The sequence below is a fragment of the Scatophagus argus genome, chromosome 4 (genome assembly GCF_020382885.2).
Source record: "Scatophagus argus isolate fScaArg1 chromosome 4, fScaArg1.pri, whole genome shotgun sequence".
NCBI classification, from domain to species: Eukaryota; Metazoa; Chordata; class Actinopteri; family Scatophagidae; genus Scatophagus; species Scatophagus argus.
In genome coordinates this window covers 14,709,718-14,731,931 of record NC_058496.1, presented here as the reverse complement: position 1 = coordinate 14,731,931, position 22,214 = coordinate 14,709,718, and the positions used below count along the sequence as shown (strand labels likewise).

Here is a 22,214-nt window from a genome sequence, read left to right as displayed (position 1 = left end):
AAAGTGGAGTTTCTGTGGAGTTTATAGGAAGAGGAATTACCGTAATTTCCAGACTATAGAACACACCTGAGTATAAACCGAACCCACCAATTTAAAAAGAAAAAAATATTTGTACATATATAGGCCGCACTTGACTATAAGTCGCAGGTGTCCATATTGTAACATGACATACGTTTTTTAAAGTTCGGGCCATCTGCTTTTTTTTTACCTCTGAAAGCTTTTAGGGTTAGGGTTAGGTTATCCTTTTCGTCTTTTTGCATTGCATCAGTTCTTCACGCTGCCATCTCCAACGTCTGATTCATTTACACCAAGCTTACGTGCAGCAGCTCTATTTCCTTCTTGGACAGCCAGTTCGATTGCTTTTAACTTATAAGCTGCATCATATGCAGTTCTTCAAGTGTTTTCCATGATGAGGGTGTGTGCATGACGCGCAAAATGACTGTTAAAAGTTACGCTTAAAACTAGTGTCTTCCTCTTCGCATCATCAGGCCGTTAGCCCGTTAAACTCTATAGGTTAGCCGCGTCGTTGTTTAGGCCGCAGAGTTCAAGGCGTGGGAAAAAAGTAGCTGCTTATAGTCTGGAAAATATGGTAAAAGGAAAGAACTGCACATAGCATTATCTTGAAAAACTGAGATCCATTTCTAACCCATACTAATATTCATTTAATTTATTAGCATAAATCTTGAATTGCATGTAATTTACAACTGCACATGTCCAGAGAAAAAGTTCATCTGTCAATTAAGTTTGTTTGGGCTGCATGAAAGTGAAGGGTCATACCCCTCAATATCCGATGCGCATAACGGTTGGCCTTCAGTGAACCTACGCTGGTGTCATTTGGACACATTTTTTCCTTTATACTTGTGTGAAATGAACTGGGGGTTGAATGAAATGCACACATCCACTGTAGGAAACAGCGTCACATTTACCAAACTACAGTGTCAAGAGAACGCAGAAGAAATCAGGTAACAGAATTAAATTGCAGTCCAGAGACAGTGTAAACAAACCACTACAAGAAGAGGAATTTAAATTCTTATGCTCTGTTAGAAGATCGCTGATAGCATTACTACGCAGAAGCATACAGCTAATCCCTAATTACTTTGCCAAAAAATAGAGAAAACCTCCTGACATGACGTGTGTGCAGATCGACTTCTGCATGCACCTCTGCAAACCCATAATTCCAGCTTAAAACACAGTCTTGGCTATGCTAGAAATTGAAAATAAAAGTGCCAATTAATGTTATAAATTTCAATTGTTTCTGTAATTAGTCCCAAATTAAACTGTCCTTTTCAAGAAACGTATTAAGAAATAACAATTACATATCTTTCTTTTATTTTTTTGAGAAAATTATTAGGAAACTAACGCACCCATAAAATAAAGCATTTTACAGTTTTTTTCCTTTGTAATTGATCTCAGAGGCCTTGTGTACGATTTAATGAACACATATCATGTAGAAACAGGATATTGAAGTGGGAGATCACACAAGGAGCAGTCATTCAAACATCAAGATCAGTTGAATTTCATCAAGGGAGCAGCAAGCAGTTTGCTTTGATTGGAGGAACAGAGGGATGGGATTCCTCATAAATCTCCATTTGTATTCATGTCTACTGCAGCATAAAGTCCATCACAATGACCATAATCAGATGATAGATGTTTTAAATTGGTAATCAGTGACTGTCCAGTCATCACTTGGGCTATTTTGTTGGGCTATTTTATGCTCATGTTCCTTTTGGCAGTAACTGATATCATTTTTCTACTCGTTTAATATAGAGAATATGCTCATTCTGTAAGTGGCTCACAATCGCTGAAAGTGTGGCATCCAGAGATTTGGACATTTCATTTCATTTCCTTCTAAATAGCATTTAGAGAATGCTTCATTATTGTATACAGTCTCAAACAATGATTGCTTGCATTATTATATTTCTTTCCAATACATTACCATAAAAATCCCACACTGTCAAGAGAAATGTAAGTCGGTCATGACTGAGAAGAATAATGACATGTATTCTAGCGGGAAAATGGCTCTGAGTGAGCCATTATGTATAAATTTTAGGTTAAGGACTAATATCTGTGTTATGTGAAGCCAAGTCAAGAAAAACATAAAATGTGTGTTTTTATTGTTTGCGTCCCTTTAGACCTGCACATATTTCTGGTTAAGACAAAACAATTTCAGCATGGTCTTTTCATGCATATGTTGGGCGCCTCATTTAGTTCGGAGGATTACATATAGTTGCCATTGACAGATCTGAACTTCTCCCCCTCTTACTGTTCATGACACTCCTGCAAAGCAGCAGGCGCTCTGTGCCCTCCGCTTGACTGATCTAATTCGGTTGTGTCTGGGAATGTTCAGAATGCCAGGCTTTGCAGAAACATGACAAGCTGAAATGAAAGGGCTCTTGTAGAAAATGTGCAGTGCTCAAACTCAGAGGTGCAGCACTGAGGAGAGAATGCTGAAATGTAGACATACGCTATTGAGCAACTGATAAATTATGAAGTGTCAAGTAATCAAAGCATGAGCCCAGGTTTATCTTTAAAAACCTGCAGCATTAGCACAAGATCCAAGTGACTTTGCAAGGAAAAGTTTCTCTTCTGAGTTTACTACTTAATGTGTAGTTCATCACCATTGGAAAAAAAAAAAAAAAGCAAAGCTTACTTCCATTCTGTAGATACTATCACATATCAGATGTAAGCATTTTATATTTGTCAAATAACACGTCAGTGAGTCAGTGTAATTGAATGACGAATGTGTCAGTGTGCCTCAGGAAAGCAGGCCAAATTGTGGAAGCCAGTGGCATTATGGAAATCTCCAAATACACTCACAGTTGAATGATACAGTGGATGCTGGAGCGCTGCTGTTAATCTTGGAATAAAAGAATCTCGTCTATAGTAAAATATACTGTCTCCTATCTTTTGTGCTAAAACTGGAAGGTTTACATAGCGGAATTAAACAGTGCTTCATCTTCCACAGTTTCTGTAGGATCCTATGGCTCATCGAAAGATAACTCTCAGCTACAACTCCCACACTTTATTCAAAGCAAAGCTTGCTCCAAGGAAGCCACAAACCTTGTTTTCAAACTCGTGTCAGGGGTTTGGTGTTAAAGGCTTTTTTTTTTCCAACAACCTTGCCTGAAAGACTATTATTTTTTATCTTCTCAGTTCAGGGAGCACATTATGACTCGGAGAAGAGTCGGTGAAAGTACAAGCTGACTTATAATGGAACTACAACCCATGACTAATACCCACAGGCTGCAAAACTTTTAAAGCCCCTTCCATGCTAATATAAAATAGCTTCATTGGTCAGAAACCCACAGTTTTTAACCATGCACATGTTCCAGCCCCATGTTCCAGCAATAAGCTTAAATGATGGATTAAGTCCTTTTACATTTACTGTTGTGAGGAACAATAGAGGGACAATACTGACAAGTTTCATCTACATGTTTGAACAAGCTCCACCATGAATGTCAAAGGCACATTATGTATTAAAATTAGTAATGTTTTATCCTATGTCTTAAATGCAGGATTAAGAAACTATAATTGCTGAATTTTGCCAAACAAGAACATTCTGTATCTTACATATAAATTCCTGCCAGTTTTTTTGGTTTTTATTTTCACTGGCAATTTATATACGTAGATGCTACTGTTTTCAAATGTAAACTAATTGTGGAATAAATATTTTTTTCACCGTAGAGCACTGGTCTGCTGTGTAGTAAATATAAGAGCTGCCCTTACCCATGCCACGGCCATGATGCCCAGAGCAAACAGGCTGGGTCCCAGCAGGTTCCACAGACCGTGACGGTCTAGCTGCAAAGCCATGGACAGAGACATTGCCCCCAGCAGATACAGCACCTTGACAAAAACACATGGATCAATAGCAGTCCTCAAACACTGTTGACACTGTTGCATACACAGTAGATAATAATGTTGGTAAAACACCAGAAGAGCGTTTTCAGTCACTGTATGTGGGACTGGGTATGTTTTAATTACCTCTGCACCTGTGTCCTGTTTTTTTGGATGTGAGAGTTCTACTTTTCCTAACACAGTTGGTGCATTCCCTGAGGTCTAGTGGAGAGCTGTGTTGTCTTCAGAAAAATAGTGTTATGGGTCCAAATCAGTTCAGTAAGATTAGGAAAAGGAAGTGACAGTGAAGGAGAACTGAAATGTCATATCAGTATTTTATTTGATAATAGCCACAATGGACTAGCCTTTGGACTTTGCTCTTGCCCTTGTTGTCAACTAGACAGCAAACTAATTTATAAAAATATACGCCGACCAGTCACAACATTAACACCTCTGACAGTTCAAGTGACTAACATTAATCATACATTTATAATGCAATGTTCTGTGGGAAAACCTTGAGTTCTGGTAATCGCGCGGCTGTTCATTGACACACACCACCCACCGAAACATTACAGACCTTACTGATGATAGGGCAGGGGATATTCTGGGTAATATCGGATTTATGTAGGTTTAAATATATGCAAAACTAACATTATTATTGTCAACCAGTGCAATGAAAAGATGAATACCATCAATGAATTGGGTCTACTGTCCATGTAGCAGTACAGAAAATAGCTGTTCATCTGGAGTCAAAATTAGTATTTCAGAGTGCTTACAGAGTAATACACACACTGAAAGTCCTCTCTGTGAGTGAGAGCCACAATATAACAATGAAAACAAAACATGAACAACAGAGGCGCATGCTATAAATAATATCAGTTAAACTTTATTTTGTCAAGCTCACAATTTGACATAAAGCCACAGGATATAAAAGAGATAAAGTGAGAGGGGGGAAAAAATCAATACGCCGTGCTGCACATGCTTTGGGAGAACTTAAGCCTGTCCAGGATGCCCGAGGTCTGCACTAGCCCAGCAGGGAATGTGAGGAGAAATTGGGGATTTTCAAGCTGGAAAGGGATGACCCATCTGCAGGAGAACAGGACTAATTGGCACAGAGCAAGCAGGAAAGGAGCTGCGTGATTCAGCCCAAGGACTCTGTGCAGCAACAGTCATCAGTCATACTGCACCGCTGGATCATCCGGTTGCACCCAAACATGCATGTATACATGTATTATATGCAGGCATGAGCACATGGATGCATGCACGGAGGCAGGGGTATTCGCTGTAATGAATCGTTATCTGTCACTGTGACAGACGAGCTAGTAGGAGTTCTCATAGCAAGCCTATTTTTATCTTCCGCATATATTTTCATGCTTATCGATATAAAGACTTACAGTGCATTTGTTCATGTGTGGATTACAACAAGCCCCCACAATAACCTATTTTAAAAGTTTCACGTTGTTTAAAAGTCACTGAATATTTTAAATAATTGCAGCACTAAGGTCTGTTTACTAGCTTTCAGAGCTATCATTTGATAAATATAAGACCTTGGGAGCTCTTTGCTCTGATTTTATAGGTCTGTACACTCTGCTTATCTATGTCCATGAGTGGTTGCCTCTACCGAACTATAACAACTTGCTGAGTTTCATGCAACATCGAGGTGGCTGTTCAAATTTTCTACCTTCGCTTTTGTGCATCTGGTGATTTATTGAACACTTTGCCTGACTATTATACATAACCATGAGTCTGACAGGCCAAGAAATACAAGCAGTCAGAAGAGCAGGTTAGAAAAACTTTGAATATAAAAACAAAAGCAAATGCTGAAATGAAACTAGATGTCTGTTTTATACCTTCGTCATCATGACCGTAGATGACAGACATTTAAAATGTGTTAATTTTTGATGTTAGTGGAGAAGGTCATCCGGCTAAAATGTTCTAATCACCTCAATGTTCTTGCTTCATGTCCTGTGTGTATCCAGATCTCAGCAGATACTTTGATGAGAACAATATCATCATAAGTGTTCAGTAAAAGAGGGCCAAAACTGTGAAGCTGAGCTCCAAGATGAAAAATTGTAATGGTCCTTTAAACTGATTCATGTGACTCTGATGCACTAACCCTCAGCAAGTTGAGACCAACAGTTCTCCAGCAGCGCTTTCTTAATGTGAACCTGCAAAAATGTGCGTGCAAGACATTCTGCTGGCATATTTCTGACGACTTTTAGGCCTTTGAAGGTCCAGAGGTCACACATGTACACAAACACACACACACACACTGCCTTTCTCTAGTACACAAACACATACAGTTCCACTTGCCAGTCCTGACATGTGCAATTTGATTAGTGATTGCATACTGCAGTGCTCAGCAAAAATGAAAACTCTAGAGGACAGCAGATGTTCGTACACTCTCCCTCCCACTACACCCTACCACCACCAGCTTCCCCTCCCACCTCTCTCTCTCTCCCTCTGTGTCTTTTATGGACATGGACACACAAACACACACACACACATTTTCCCTGCGACTGCTCCATCTTGGTATGAAGCCAGGGAGTGACCCAGGGAGAAGGCGCACCTGTTAGTGTTTACTGTTATCCACCGCAATATGTCAACAACCGGAGGATTTAGCACCGCATGCCGCTGATTCTAACACATTGATCTTTTAATTTATAACTGAAAATTGAGGCATATGCAGCACTCACTCATAGCTCTCCTTCACAGCTCCACAGCTCTACTCCTCAGTCCTGCAATCCTTCTTAGCTTCGGGGCTTATCTCAATTGTCCACCACTACCCTAAGAGCTCTGAGTTTAGGTGCTGCCAGACTGCGACACATGGCAGCGGACGTGCATTATGGTCAGGAAAATGTCTGGCTCCAGACGTCTGAATCACTGCACACATCTCACAGTTTGTCAGCCAAATCAAAGAGGTCTGGAGTTGCTCTTGCGAATTGCTGCTTTATCGTTCAGAGACACAAATGAGCCAATCACAGCGCTTCTGGTGACATGGGCTGCGCTCCATGTGGCTATGCCAATGTTGCTTGGTACATAGCAGTTTAAATGGACTGTAGGAAACATAAGACAGCACTGAAACTCTATGAGTTAATTATAAAACAGGGAGTCAAGAAGCTTTGGTAAACTTTAATCTTTTCACACCTTTTGAGTGTCGGCAGTACAGCACATTACTTACTTTATCCTTTTGGATTCAACTATGTTCATGTAAATTTGTCGTGATTATTTGTCTTTATTATTGATGATACCGTTGGTACACATGCACATATTTTATGTTGGACAATTGCATTGATTCACGTTGGTACAAGTGGCATTCGCAGTTTTGAGTGCAATCACTTTTAAACTGTGTCAGATGGTGTGTTCAAGTTGGGTCATGCATACCAGTGTACTAAAATAAGTTGATTCAACAACCTACGGGCATATTAACAACTTCGCAAGTGCAATTTATCTGATCGCTCACATCTCCTACACGGACTTAATCTACTTCAGTGCTGAGCATATAATGTAATGTACTCAACTTCCCACATAGAAAATACAAGCTCACAAGCTTGTGGAAAGTGGAAACAAAATGGCAGTTTGAATATCAGGTCAAACATCTTCTACACTCACTGCTCTTTGACAAACTTCAGTTCTTGACTCTCCTAAATAGGCAGAATCGCAGTAGGTACTACCTACCTGTTTGATGATGGACTTTAGTCTGGCCATAGCTATGACAGTGACCCACACTGACATGAGCGACCCGAGGAAGTCACAGAACTGCAGGACGTCGTACTCCATGATGCAAAAGACCACAATACCCGGCTGGTCACATGCATGGTAGAACTATCAGAGGACAGGGAAAAGGCAGCAGTTGGAGAAACAAATAGAAAAAATACTTAGTATAGCTGCGATAAAAAAATGAAAAGTAGTGTTGAAACTTTTTTCACAAAATGTACTCTTTGCTAATAGATGGGAACATGGTGAGCCATCATGCACATCATTATTTGATGAGCTGAATATGGTCTGGCTGTTGGCTTAGCCCAAATATTTTCAGTTATTGGACTGGTTTGGTCTAAACATAACCTAAAATGAATCATCTATTTTATCCCTCACTGTGACACTTTATCATAAATTGCTTATATTTCTAAAATTGTTGTTTCCGTAGCAGCGTTATAGTACAGTTTATTCCAACTTGATGTGTTTAAAGATGGGATTTTAAAACTTTATTGGGTTTTCGTGTCTGCAACCATTTTAGCATTTGTCATGAAGAGTAAAAAATACTCAGTTTAGAGTAATCTACCAGGAATGTGCCTTTTGCCTGTATTTGTTTGGCCAACACAGTGCCTTAGTCAGCTGACATTGTGCTGCAACCGCCTGTTGTGCCAATGGACAGCTCCTACTCAAATGAATTAGAAGGATGTGTTTTTTACATGCAGGGCTCCAGTCAGTCAAAATACTGCCTTACAAACATGCTGCACGGTGCATGTATTTCTCCATTAGACAAAGCCAACATTTTGAAATATTTTAAATCGTCCAATGTTTTATCCATTCATCTAGTTTGCAGACTTCTTCTTCCTTGCCTTTGTTGGTGTATTGATATGCTTCTTTGTGCATTACTGCTGCCAACTGTAGATGAGTGAAATGGCATTACACTAGTTGCAGGAATGTATATCATGTCACTTATCTATTCACTCATGTTGAGTCCTTGTACTTTTACACAAAACAACTACCTATGCATTTGTATGTAGGCCCCACAACACAAATAATGGTCAATAACCACACAGTGTACCTTTAACTTGGTTACTTGCATTCATAAAAAAGCAACTGTGCTTATCATGATCAGCATTAATGTCCATTACAGTAGGATATGCAAAATATTAATATGCAAATATTTTATGGGTCAACTCTTTATTCCAGAGGATAGAACAGTCACCACTTTGTTGGTCTGGCAGTAACTCACAGTGGAAAAGAACATGGTGAAGATGTAGACCGAAGCCTCCAGCAGGTACTGACTTCGGATAGCAATGGCCACAGGAGGGACAAACATCAGGTTACTGAGGCAGAGCAGCAGGGTGGAGAGCAGCTGGAAACTGTAGGAGTAGGCCTCCGAGTTGTCTGTGCATCCCCAGCCCTCCCAGCCTAACACACATAAACACAGCATGGTACTGTATGTAAGAGTAGCTGTATCTAAGAGAGTAAAGACCTTCGGTGTTTGAAGGCTTTACAGATCAGGGGGAAAAAAAATAATTAAACAGTTTCTGTCTTCCTCAGACTCTCAGACTCTAGACAAACTTTAGGAACATCTTAAATCTTTTGTCTGAACTGGTGAGAGGAGACTGTAATGCAGATGAATCAGTTTGTTTCAAAAGCTCTTCCCTTTAGAATTCACAGTATCTCTTAAAATGGATAAAATATTTATCTTGACAAGATGAATGCTTCATCATCCCTGTTTTATAAACGCATTTCTTTGCAAAAACCAATCAAAAACTGTTACGTGTGAAGTTGTGTATTCTGTACAATAGAGCCTCCTGATGTGAACTATTTCCTATGTTAAAACACCCTTGCTCTGCCACATGAATTGGATGCTTATCAAGTGGGGGACTGGATAAAGCTGTGTGAATTAAATATTCGTGAGCACTGTTGAAGCAGAGGGTTTGCAGCATGACACGGGCCAAGGGCAAGTGCTGAATGCAAAGCGCCTGCCAGCAAGCAGTCACACATATGAAGTATGACAATGAATTTAACTGAAGAGAAACCAGCTCTGATAACAGAAGATCAAAGGCAGGATTTAAAAAAGGCTCAGAGGACATGCTTTGTTTAGTTTCATAAGCTCATCTTTTATTGAAAAGCTGTTCATAATTAAGAGCCTGTTTTATTGTCTTATCAAAACGGCTTATATTAGAAGATTAATACCAGCCCGCTGTATGACTCATTGGACAGCAGCACATACAGTTTAATCAATGTATTGCCAGTTCAGTCCTGGAAGATGACCTGTGCCATCCCACCTTGCTCTCTCCCATTTTTGTGTCACTCTGCATGATGTATGGTCCAACCAATTAGAAATTCCTTGCAGCAGTGATGACCTAATTTCTTCACTGAAAGTTTTATCTTATCTTGTATGAGGAAAAAGCCTTTGACTGGTGAAAATCACTTGCACCTGTAATAATTGATAGTCAGACTTTTTTCTAATTATTAATTACTGATTAATAATTAAAGGCATTGTTGATATTAATAAATTATTTCTCCACTTCTAGCAAACAGCTCACCCTGCTTTGTTACTAACTGCCTGGCTACCATAAATGGGTTTAGTCAATGTGATTGCCATTTGAAAATAAAGTGGGAAAAAATGGACCACCTAATCTGAATTCAGTTTGCATTCATGCTGTGCACAATTTCAAATCAACAAAGGAGCATAAAAGCTTTTCATGAGAGCCTGAAAAATGACCAGTAGATTTTTTAAACACATGGTTACCTGCTTTGCATTCACATGCAGCATAAAGGTAGTTGTTGGTGCGCAGAAGCTTGCACTGTCCATACGTCCCACAGTCGTTGATGCATGGAGTCAGGTATGAGCGCATGTAAACCTCGGCAGTGATATTGGTGCACGCCTCAAATCTGGAAAAGTTGCAGACAGGGAGAACAAGATGGATATGAGCAAGAGGAACATCACTGCAGCACTCACTGGTGAATCTAGGTTCTCTTTTACCAGCATGATGGATTAAATTTGCTTTTGCGTTTTGGTCCAGACATCTCCCACCTGTTCATCTACCTCCATCATCATCATCATAAGGTCAAATACTTCAGTTTGACCATTGTTTTATTATTAAATAATGCAAAACTAATTACACTCACATCAGCCTCAGCTGCACTTTGTGTTTCTTGCTAATTAGTAAATGTTGTTAACTGCTAAATTAATATGGTAAACCTGCTAAATATCAGCATGCTGCCATTGTCGCTGTGGGCATGTGAGTATGCTGACATTTCACTCAAAGCCAAAAGTAGTCTTTTTTTAATGTCCTCTAGTACAATCATCACCATAGCACTTTGGAGATAAAAGGGTCATTTTAGCGTTGTGAGATGTCAGACAGCTTTACTCTCCTGAGACTGTGCCATCTCCAAATTCATAAAGCAATTACAAAGGCAATTTTCCACAAATTATGTCCATTCTTTAAGGAATAACAAGGGAGCTAGACTTCCACAGTGATAGTTTAACCTTAGTTAGGCATATCAGTGAGGTAACCCACCTGGAATTTTTCACCACACTCTACTTACAATCAAAAAGAACTGAATTACTTATATCATCACCTCTCTCTTTTTATATTTCTAGAGAATGTTTTCTACCAAAAAGTACATTTTTGGAGGGAATTCACAGTGTGATAAAGGTTGTTGTTATGCAGCTGCAGAATACAAGCTACTAACTGCCTGTGACCTAAACATAATTTATATATCTCTGATGCTACATGGGATAAAAGAAAAAACCTTTTAAATTTGTGCTTGTGCTGTAGTTTCTCTAATTGCTAATCAATCAAAAAGGATGAAACTACGTGAGGTAACAAATCTGTCTTTGCCTTTTCCCAGAACCCATCCTTTAATTGACACAGCTGCCTGTTCCTTTATTTTTAAATTATATCAATCAACTTAATTGCAGCCTTGAAGAGCACCTATCCTTCACACTACATCTTTCCCTCTCTAACAAGATCTGATTGATTTAGCCTGTGCAAATGTGTGGAAATCTTAGATATAGCTATGTGACTGTTCTCCACATTTTCATACCTCAGCAGCGTTCTCATGTGAGGATGAGACCATGTCCCACACCATCTGTTATTATTTGTTATTCAAATTAAATTGGAACTCCCAAGTGGCCTGCAAAAAAAAACTGCTTAATTTCATTCTGTTCACATTTTCATGCCATTAAGGCTTCGGCAAAACAGCTCAATCTGCTGAATAGCTAATACTTTAGAACTCATGAAAAACATTGTGTTGGACTAAATGGAAACATTTTTCCCCACTTCCTCTTTCTGACATTTCTCTCAGTCACTTAAAACAACCCTCAGAGAAAGAGAGTACACTTATTTCATTTATCTGTGGATTAAATGGTACATGAGGGAGGAGAGAACAAAAGAGAGAGTGAGATATTTCCTAGCTAAGAAAAGATAAGAGCTGTGCCCCATATAAAAAAAACAACATAGCGTGTAGATACAATGCATTATGGTCTACATAATATAGTAAAAACTACAGTCTCCTTTATGACAAAGTTATACCAGTATGAATGATGAATGTTGGCACAAAATGACAAAGAAGCTCCAGCTTTTTGAGCATGGCCAGCACCAAAATCGAACCTTGACTATTCATGTTTTAGAGGGATGCAAGAATGTTGTAATATTATACCATATATTATAATAATATACCAGACACCTATTGCACACCAAACAGATAAATAATAGAAGAGGTGCAGGAATTCTCCTCAAAGATTTAACTCTGTTTCAAGGTGCATTTTCAATATGCAGGGCTGTGTTTCATTCCACAAAAGGCATATTTGAATAAATCTGATAAATTTCCTAATATGCAAATGTAGGAATATGAAAAATCTGCTTTTTAAATCTCAAAATCTAACCCTCTTCCATGTCATATGCTAGGTGTGTTCCAGAAGCACATTCCTGAAGGCAAAGCCAAATTAATCTGGTGGGTGACAGATGGGAGAGGATGTGGCTGAATGAGAGAGGCTGCACCGGTTAAACAGTGAGTATGGTCTCATTACAGCACTGAATTATTAATTCTGGTGGATAAACTATTTATTGTTTTGCAAAAATTAGTTTTTAAAAAATACAGAATGTCCTATTTTGCAATTGTCTGCCTGTAATTGACAGCAAATATTGTCTATCAGAGCTTATCTAGCTGTTTATGCCTGTTTCCAGTCCTCATGCAAACCTCATACTGTATTTAGCGTACAGCCATGACTGTATTTAGGAAAAACAAGTGTCTGTTGAACTGCAGAGCAGTATTTCCTTTCTTACCCATGTTCAGTGGCACATAGAGAGCGCAGACTGAGGTACCAGGTGCCTGTTTGTGGGTAGGGAATCCTCAGTTTGGTGATATTAGCTGAGGTGTTCACAGAAAGGAAAAACCCGGCCACTGATTCTACAGCAGAGGAAAACCATAATAGGAGTGAAAAGACTGAGCATCGAAATATAAAGTTTAAACAGAAAGAGATTTACTCATTTAAAGAAAACATTTACAAATAAGGGCTTGCTTGTGAAATTGTACAGTTAACTACATGAAATGGTTGAAAGAATTTGAAACGTGTCAGTTGTGTGTAGATGATAAAACTGAACTTGAAATGTCAGTAGAAGTGGAAGTCCTGAAAGAAACTGGCTCCAGTTCAAGTGATTAAAGCATCAGATGGTGTCAGTTGAAGTGTTGCATTAGGTTACAGTTGGAGTAAATCACGTTTGAACAGTCAAAGATTTGGGAGTTAGAAGGGCTGAAGAAATGTTTTTGTTGTTCAAAGGTGAGGGCCCGTAAGAGCCTTGTTCATAAAAAGCTTTATTTACATCTAATATGCTTGTTACTGAACAATACACAGTCTCTCAATTTGGGGTTTACAAAACATGTGGCTAGGCCGTCAGAGTAAAACTTGACTTACCTGATTCACATTTCAGTGATGAGTTTTCCCTTAAGAAAAGAGGCATCCCGTGGTTCAGGCAGCCAAACACTGTGACATTAGCTCCTTTCAGGGTAGACTGCAGGAGGCAAGCAAACGTCATTCATCCGTCCAACCATCAACCATCTGCTGCCGTCATGCTGGTGAGCTAACACTGTTCATGGTTATCTCAGGTCTCATTTTCCCTCAGCAATGGGATAGTAAACTTTAAAACCAACAAATCAAGTGAAACTGCTCTCCCTCTGTCTGCCAGAGGCACCTAAATGAAGACGTTGGCAGTTTACCTCCTTAAAGCATCAATTATACATTAACACGCTGATGCATTAAGACTAAAAAATCCTGGAGAATTATTCAAGCGTTGGGAACTGCATATGCTTATACAAATTGGCTCATACTGCAGAGAGGTGAAAGGAGACCGCCACAGTCCAATTTGGTGTATCAGTCAAAGAACAACAGGAGTACAAATATCAGCAAGAAATTACTGCATGTGTTCGCAGAGCATTAGTTTGCAGTCAGGCATCAAATCTGACACTTCATGAGTCTCAAAACTTCTTCTAATTTATTCACAGTGTCTCTGTTTTGGGGAATGAAGAGGAGGTGCAGCAGAGCATTGAAATGTTTAGCAACCATTGTGAGAAGTGCCTGACGAAGTTACTAACCCTGCCAGTCAAAAACAGTAAAAGTCGTTCTTTGTGAGACAAAAACTTTACAGAGAAAGATACAGCACATTACAGACATTTTTCTTTGTTTCTAGAGGGAAATGCGAAGTTTAGGCAATTATTTCTTGAATAAATAAGATTTCTTTTGCCCCCCCCTTAGGACAAAATGAGCATAATGTTTATGCTGGGAGTTAGCAAAGTTGTTGATTAATGCCATGACTCAACAAACACTTTGCCAGGTGCTGAGATTTCAGGCTTCCTAAACTCACCATCTGGCCTATACTCTCTTGGTAGGAGGACTCAATCAGGCCCACTGGCATTTAAGGATAGTCCCCTCCCACTTCATTCCTCTTTTCATCCTGACTCTGCCCAACGGTTTGAAGATTAAGGAAAGAGTGAGAAAAACTCATAAATGTTTTACCAGATGGGCCCACCAGAAACGGACCTAAGGGCCGCAAAGCAATCAAGAGGTCCCCAAAGCCAAATCCTTTGTATGAAGTGACCACCACGGACGTGCTTGTAGTCAGGCTGTGAGCACTGCAGTGTTGGTCAATCAGTCCAACACTTTGGTCCGGAATGAAATATCTTGACAAACTACTAGATTGATTGCTATACAATTTATAGATATACGAGGGCATTTTGGAGATCCCCTCACTTTTTCGTCCTACTGACTTTGGTGAACTCCTGACTTTTCCTGTAGTGCTACCCTGAGGGTGAAATATGTTTATATAAAGATACTCAAAGTCCCCAGAGGATGACTTCTTGTGACTTCTAATAGCTATGGTGATCCTGTGACTTTTCATCCTGCATCGCCATGAGGCTGAGATTTTGGTTCCTTTTTGAAACATCTCAAAATCAACAAAATAGTTTGATGTGAAATTTGGTACACATACTCATGGTGCCCAGAGGATGTATTATAATAACTTTGACTTCTCAACATTTCAACTACAGCAGCACCAATGCCTGCTTCAACATTTTAATTCCACCAATAGTTTGGTTGATGACCAAACACCAGTGAAATTCCACCAGCCTGAGAATTAAAGCAGTGGCTCTGAGCAGGGGAGCAAGGGAACAAACAGCTCGATGGGCGAGGAGCCTAAATTTTCACTGCTCCATTCTGCTCACATGCACTGACTGCAATGGATGTCTGTATGACTGAGAAGGTACAGGATGTGATGAGACAGGGGGAAACGAGTTCCCTCAAAGCTGTTGTCGCTTCTCCTGGCCCAGATAGGAGCTACGCAGAGGTCTCATATGACTCGGCGCCGCTTTAAGGACTTCGGTGTGTTTTCTGTTAAGGGTAATTAGTGCACCAAACAACTAGTATTTTCTTGTGTTGTGGTTTCAAATCTCCAAAAGCATTCAGGAAAAAAATCATAGTCATAGGTTTTATGATATTTCTTCTCCTTCAGCAATTAAAATGAAGAAATAAGAATGAATTAAACATCATGTTTTCAGGGTAACTGACATGCTGAGGATGTAAATAAAATTCCAGAGGAAATGGTTTTTTAGAGTAATAGATAATTAATAAATATTCCCCATGAAATTCCCCAAAATGAGACTAAACACCTAAGCCAGAATATATTTTACCTAAAATAAAATTCTAATGGTCTTTGACCCATTTGATTACAGTGAAAATCCTGGTCTCCTTCGATAAATAACTCAGCACAACTATTTACATTCTATTGACATAAATCCTTTAGACTCAGCTTCCAGTGAGTTACATGTCCTCCACCACATTGTGTCAACAGGAAACATATCAAATCAAGAAGGCAAGTTGCTCTCAAGATGCAGACTACTGTTTTGTGATATGTTTAATCCTTCTTAAATCCTCAGAACCACGCATGTGCTGGAGAAACCAGGAAATTCTTTTGTTCTGTCTGAAAGATTTTACTGATAATTTTGGAGGCTCAGTCTGTCTTCCAGCTCCATCTTCAACTCATATAATTTCCCCTCAAACTGGCTGCCGCACTCTGCCTCTTTGCTGTCCAGTGATTCAAATGATTTCAATCACTTCTTAGATTACCTTTTATGTTGTCCTGGCACTGTTGTTAATTTACGTTCAGTTCTTTCAGTGCTTCTTTTTTATGGCCTATTTTACATTCGTGCCTGGAATCTTAATGTTGAATTTGTTTTGGGGATTTATTTATTGCTGTTACTTGTAAAGCACTTTGTAACATCGTTTTGAACATTGTTAATCACATTTAATATTGTTATTTAGATGCCTGATGCATTATGCAGCTGTTTGTTATAATTGTGAAAGGTGAGCAGCAGAGGCATAACTCAACAGTGCAATGCTCAAGGTTACCGACTGAAGCAAACTACTGCAGAAAAACTTTTGAATAAACTCCTCTTCAAAAGCATCACTGCAACAGGACAGACACGTCAGCCTTAATCATGCAGACAGAACAAAAATCTGATGAATCTGATGAAGTTTACTCACGTGCCTTTTCACTTTGCAAAATTTCCCAGGAGTAATGTTGATAATATGTGCTCAACAGGACTCATTGCCGACTGATGCAAGACACAGATGAAGCTGGCATGTGTGTTCTGCATAACCCAGTGCCCAAAACAATTAAAATAAACTCCATGATGAGTTTTAATCTCGCTCAATAAAATGTTAAAATGTCTTAAGTTTTGACTCAATGGACATTACAATTAAAAATAAATGTTTTGCAGGCAACTCACTGTCTGAAAACACCAATACTGCTTAGCTTCTTTTAACTTCTTTTAGCTCAGTATTTTCTAATTAAATTTTACAAACAAGTTCTCATAAATGTATGCACAAAAGTGATACTCTAGGTAGCTAACTAAATAAGTGAAGAAATAAATGAGCATGTTAAATTGAAAAAATAAATTAAAGGAATAAACTATTAATTTATTTCCCAAGTCACTTCTGGGCCTCCATACTCAGAGTAATGCTCATCACATTGAACATTTCTTTTTATTTGCATAAGCTCTACCTAAAAAAAAAACCTGTCTATTAAACTGCTGCACTACCAGTTGAGGTATCAGTGAAAATAAAAACCATATACATTCCTTTCACATTCCTTTTCCTTCAGAAAGTGATGCAAGGCAGACAAGCGGTTCGAGCTATTGTCTCCTAAAGCCCTGCAAATCTGCCAGAGTCCCCCACTGGCAGTGGCTGACGGGATTCTGCACCGGTGACAAGCAAGTGACAGATCACCGCCGAGGGGGGAGAAATCTGTCCATAGAATAATATAGTATGACAATGTCTCTGTGGAATACATCTCGAGGCTCATGCAACAATCAAAGCAACCAGGTTTCATCACACCATACTGTCTCTGTGACATCTGAGTTAAAATAAAACAGCTATACACACTTGGGCCTGTAATGGGGTGTGGGGTCGAGAGCAGAGGTTTCCCTAACTGCGCTGTGGGATGTAGCACATATAAATATAAAGAAAACATAAAATCCACAGAGAAAGGACATTTAAAACCAGGACAATCTTTTTGTGAGGTGACAGTGGCCACTAACCCAAGCATCAGCCCAGAAATCAATAAGTAAATCACCAAATACATTTGAGTCAATTATTTTCATTTCCTAAAAAGCCAGCGATTTGTGTTTTTCCCTGACATTTTGGGAAATAAGGCTGTTTGCTTTTTTGTCAGAGGTGAGATGAGAAGATTGATTATCAATTTCATCTCTGAGTGTTCAGTGGGGATGAAAGATGTGTTTAGCCTGGCTTATCGCAGCGTTGGAAGCAGATAGAAACAGCATTGAGGCTGCACGATAACAACTTCAAACCAGTCGTTTTTACATGTCAGGCTGCAAAAAGAGATTATTTTCATTATCAGTTATTATATATCACACTGTTTTCACGATGAATCGTTTTGTTTGTAAAAACTTTGGATTTCCAGTTGACAAGCTGACATTGTAGTCAGATGTCTTGTTTTGTTTACAAGGTAAAACTGGTGAAACAAGTGCTTGTCATGATTGGAAATTAGATGCTGATTAATTTTCTGTTGAATTAAATAACTCACTGATTCTGCTGTGTTCACATGCTGTATATCGATACCTGTTTCGAGCAATTACTTTAGGCTTCAAAGCTGAAACCATTGGGCATGTGGAGTTGCTCTTTTATACTAACTCTGCAGGCTTCACTAACTCTGAACACGACTCCGGTGATTTATTTGCGGCTAGTTTGCTGGCAAACAAGATACAACATGTACATAGAATGGTTTTGAAATTGAGAAACAGCAGCTGACAAGACAAGGTCCAATGGGTAACTTTGAACTTTTGATCATATCATGCTACTTATTCCATGGTCAAGAATTCAGTCTCAACATTATGCAGAAAGTGACAAAATATGTGTGTTTGTAAAGCACAAAATATTGTGATATACCACTCCATGACAACCGGACGAGGAAGACCTGACTGAAATGATACGATATGGTTAATGATAGGAATGGTCCAGAACAGCTAATGAATAAAGCTTTGTGGTGAGATTTTTTTGTTATTTTTAGCTTGTTGGAAGGGCTTGTTTTTCCTTTTCTTTTGAAGCCCAATTGTTTTCTGCCTCTGCATTTTGTGCTAAGCAACATGTACCGAATAAAAAAAAATATATTCTTGGCCAATATCTTCTGAATGCTTAGAGATAAAACTGATATCAATCTGACTCCCAGAAAAATAGTGAAAAAAAATCATATTTCCTGAAATGTCAGGATATTCCTTTGAACTGAACAATCAAAGATATTTGTTGGGGTTTTATGCTTCATCCTCTAGTTTCTTTCAACACTGGCTGAATTGCTTTCTATTAGGAGGAAATGTTTAAAAGTCCATCTGCCAGCCTGTATCTCTGCCGTTTCTGGCTCCCCACAGACCTCCAGAGCTGCTGCAGGTGCATTCCTAATGCCATTACTAGCTGAAGGACAGCTTAACAAAGACATATCAAATCCTGCTTGGCTGATTTTTGCATTTTGTTCATTCTCAATCAGAGGCATATGTCACAAGCCCAAACACTGGCGCCTGTTTCACTGTGAACTTTTTCAGTTCCCACAGCAAAGCCTATGACCATACGGCCATCCATATTTAGCAGGGCAGCTCAGCCAGACACTTTGTGAGCCCGAATATTCACCCTTATTGACTGGGGATTTTCCCAGTGTGAATGGTTGCATATTTACTTTTCTGATTACTATCTGATCCCTTGCAAGAGGAAATATAGGCGGTTTTAAGTTTGACAAGAGACTGGCAAAAGACCCCTGCCCAACATCTTTAAGATGAATCCTTTCAGAGAATTCTCTCTAAGGACTCCTTCAAGACACATGACTAATATACCAGCAGTACAGTTACGCAACATGCAATGACTACAAATTTCTCAGGCACAGTCAAGGTATCAAATAAAACACTCAATCCTGCACAATTCATCATTTTCTGGACTTATAACTGAAGGCAGATTTACATATGTTCACCTAATTGTCTTGGTGTTTTTTTTGGCAGCTGATCATGAATGAAAACATAATCTTTCTTGAAGCTTACAATTAAAACATATCAGAAAACAATGAAAATTTAGTTTAGTTTATCATTTAGCTTGTGTATCATTCATATTCATTATTTTATTATGTTTATTAAACTACCTGTTAAAAGAAAATGAGTGATAGAAAATTCTTTTAAAATGGTTCAATAATCATAGATTGTGCCTTTGAAACGAGCAGTAATAATGTCATCAGAGCAACTCACCATGTTAAGTTTGAGCTCCATGTTGAGGACTCCTCCACTGTCTAAAACAGGCATCAGATTGATGGCGAACACTGCGGCTCTATCTGGTGGGATCGATATATTTGGACCAAAGAAGACGTAGAAGTGCACAGAGAAGGTGTCCAACTCGTTGCGCAGAGTTGGACGGATGGGCCAGCACTTGTTAGTGTCTGCGGTGGGTGCGAGGTAAATGATGCTGTCCTCCAAGTTGTGCAGGTAACTGGCATTCTGCGACGGCCTGGGCAAAGCCGCCATTGACAGCGTGTCAGACAGGGAGAAGCCCATCGCCGTTCCAAAGGACTGAGGCATGTTCATGGAGGAGCTGGGCTGTGCTTGGTCCTTTGACAAATTGGACTTGGAGCAATCTAGTCAAAGGAGGAAGATATCAAATTCACAGAGGAAATCAACCAAACAAATTCCTGCAAGAGCTGAACTGGTTGGTGGATTTTTCCTGGCTTGCTGCAGAGGATTTTTGAAAATGCACCTTACAACATCTTGAGTAATGTAATAATCTCTATCATGAAGTCAATCAGCGTCTATGAATGAACAATGAAGAGCCAATCTGCGGGAAGTCTCAAGCAAACAGGAAATAACCAGGTCACATATTTTACTTTTGTTATTATGCATGCTAAGGAGCCAAGTCTTTTGCAAATGTTTGAAATGATCCCCTTCGGCTGGCTTCCATAATGTAAACAGCAAGGTTCAGCACTGAACGCTGCTTTTAAATGAGACAAAGATTTGCAGTGATTGCAAACAGTATGCTTTCACTCAACACAAAGCAACTTGCTGTGAAATGGTCATTGATGGTAACTGGCAAAGTACTGTCAAATACTGCCAATCCCCAAGGGGAAAGGATTTCAAAGGCTTTTCTAGCTCAGCCTCTTTTGCATAGTGTTGTCTCTGAAAAGGTTTGAAGTATTTTAATGTCCTTACAGGCAGCTGAAGCACTCCTAAAAATACTGAAATACCAAATACTCCTGGTTTGAGGCAAATATAACTTTAGTAGAAACAAGAAAAATCTGTGCAAAATCAGTGAAAACATAAATATATAGCACATCTTTACGTATATATAGGTGGGTGGAGTGGAGACATACTATCCAACATTCATAGTCAAAAGAATTGGCTTCATTTTGCTTTCACATACAGCATGATACAAACTCTTAATCATTTATTGAGGGCAAGACACCTGCAGTGAAAATACTGTATAAACAACAATAATAAATAATAATGTGCAACCTAGTTTCAGCGCTTCCTGTGTATCCGGCAAGCGTGATGTGTGTAAATTGGACTGAATTCAAATAAGGCTACATATTTTCTGAGACAGTTCATAACAACAATAACCAATAAAAGCAAGAAAGCACAAGAAAGGTGAGTACTCCAGACGGTCCCTGAACCTTAGGTGTTCCTCAATTTAAATCCACTAAAGGTCAAGTAAGATCTGCCTGGCAGGCAGCGGGAGAAACAGAGTGTGAATAATTAGTGTCTGTGTTGCCATGGTGACAAAGTGCACCACATAGTGTCCAACAGAGGGAGGGGATCACTGCACGGGAGGAGACTTCCCACAGATTTGTGAGCCCTCCCCGTAGAGTGACCAGAAAGAATATCTCAGCTCTGCACAACCCTAAAACAGCATGTAGCACTTAAGCGTGGCATCACTGGCCTCTTAGAAATCCCATACGAATTGCCTCAGTTTGGTGGGCTCCAGTCTCTTTTTGCACAAGCCTCTTAACGGTCTGATGGTTTCTGGCAACCCTTTTGCCATCATGGCCCACATATCTGCTTGCTTTAAAAACATTTGTAGATTTTGCCTTTTGTTCTGTTGTGTGTGTGTGTGTGTGTGTGTGTGTGTGTGTGTGTGTGTGTGTGTGTGTGTGGGGAGGGGGGGTTAAGTAGCACCTGTCAAGTAGCACCTGTAAAAACTGAAAGCCACAATCAATTATGACTTAATGAATTATGAATTGAACTCTGGAAGTAAACAGCTCATAGACTGTGGCAATACACATTATCACTGTTACTGTAATAACAATATCATTTTGTTTGATTGGGAAAATTGGTAAAATGCCTTCATTTACAAAACCATCTTCACACTGCAGTATAAAAAACATTAATCAACATGTGAAAAAAAAAACAGTACAGTTTTATAAGAATACCAGTGTCCTCAAATATTGTTACTGTAATATAATAATTCTAATACAAATAAAGAATGCATATTGCTGGTTTAATTTAGGAAAAAGGGAAAAAATAAACTGATCTCAGAGGCAGCTTAAATTCACAACAAGCCAGAAATAAAATTCAAAGGAATGAAAAAAAAAGAAAAAAAAAAAGAAGACTCATCAATCACAATGCGCCAGTGAAGACAA

General features: G+C 39.2%; 1 protein-coding gene across 1 annotated transcript in view; it reads right to left on the bottom strand.

Moving 5' to 3' along the window:
* The window catches only part of tmem8b (transmembrane protein 8B), a 33,923-nt gene that overhangs the window by 985 nt on the left and 10,724 nt on the right, over positions 1–22,214 (bottom strand). Inside the window, exons 6-12 of the mRNA XM_046385360.1 lie at positions 19,837–20,219; positions 13,460–13,556; positions 12,831–12,954; positions 10,289–10,431; positions 8,777–8,955; positions 7,513–7,659; positions 3,727–3,843 (exon numbers count right to left, since the gene is read on the bottom strand). Coding sequence (XP_046241316.1) covers positions 3,727–3,843; positions 7,513–7,659; positions 8,777–8,955; positions 10,289–10,431; positions 12,831–12,954; positions 13,460–13,556; positions 19,837–20,219 — 1,190 coding nt within the window. The remainder of the gene's footprint in view (positions 1–3,726; positions 3,844–7,512; positions 7,660–8,776; positions 8,956–10,288; positions 10,432–12,830; positions 12,955–13,459; positions 13,557–19,836; positions 20,220–22,214) is intronic.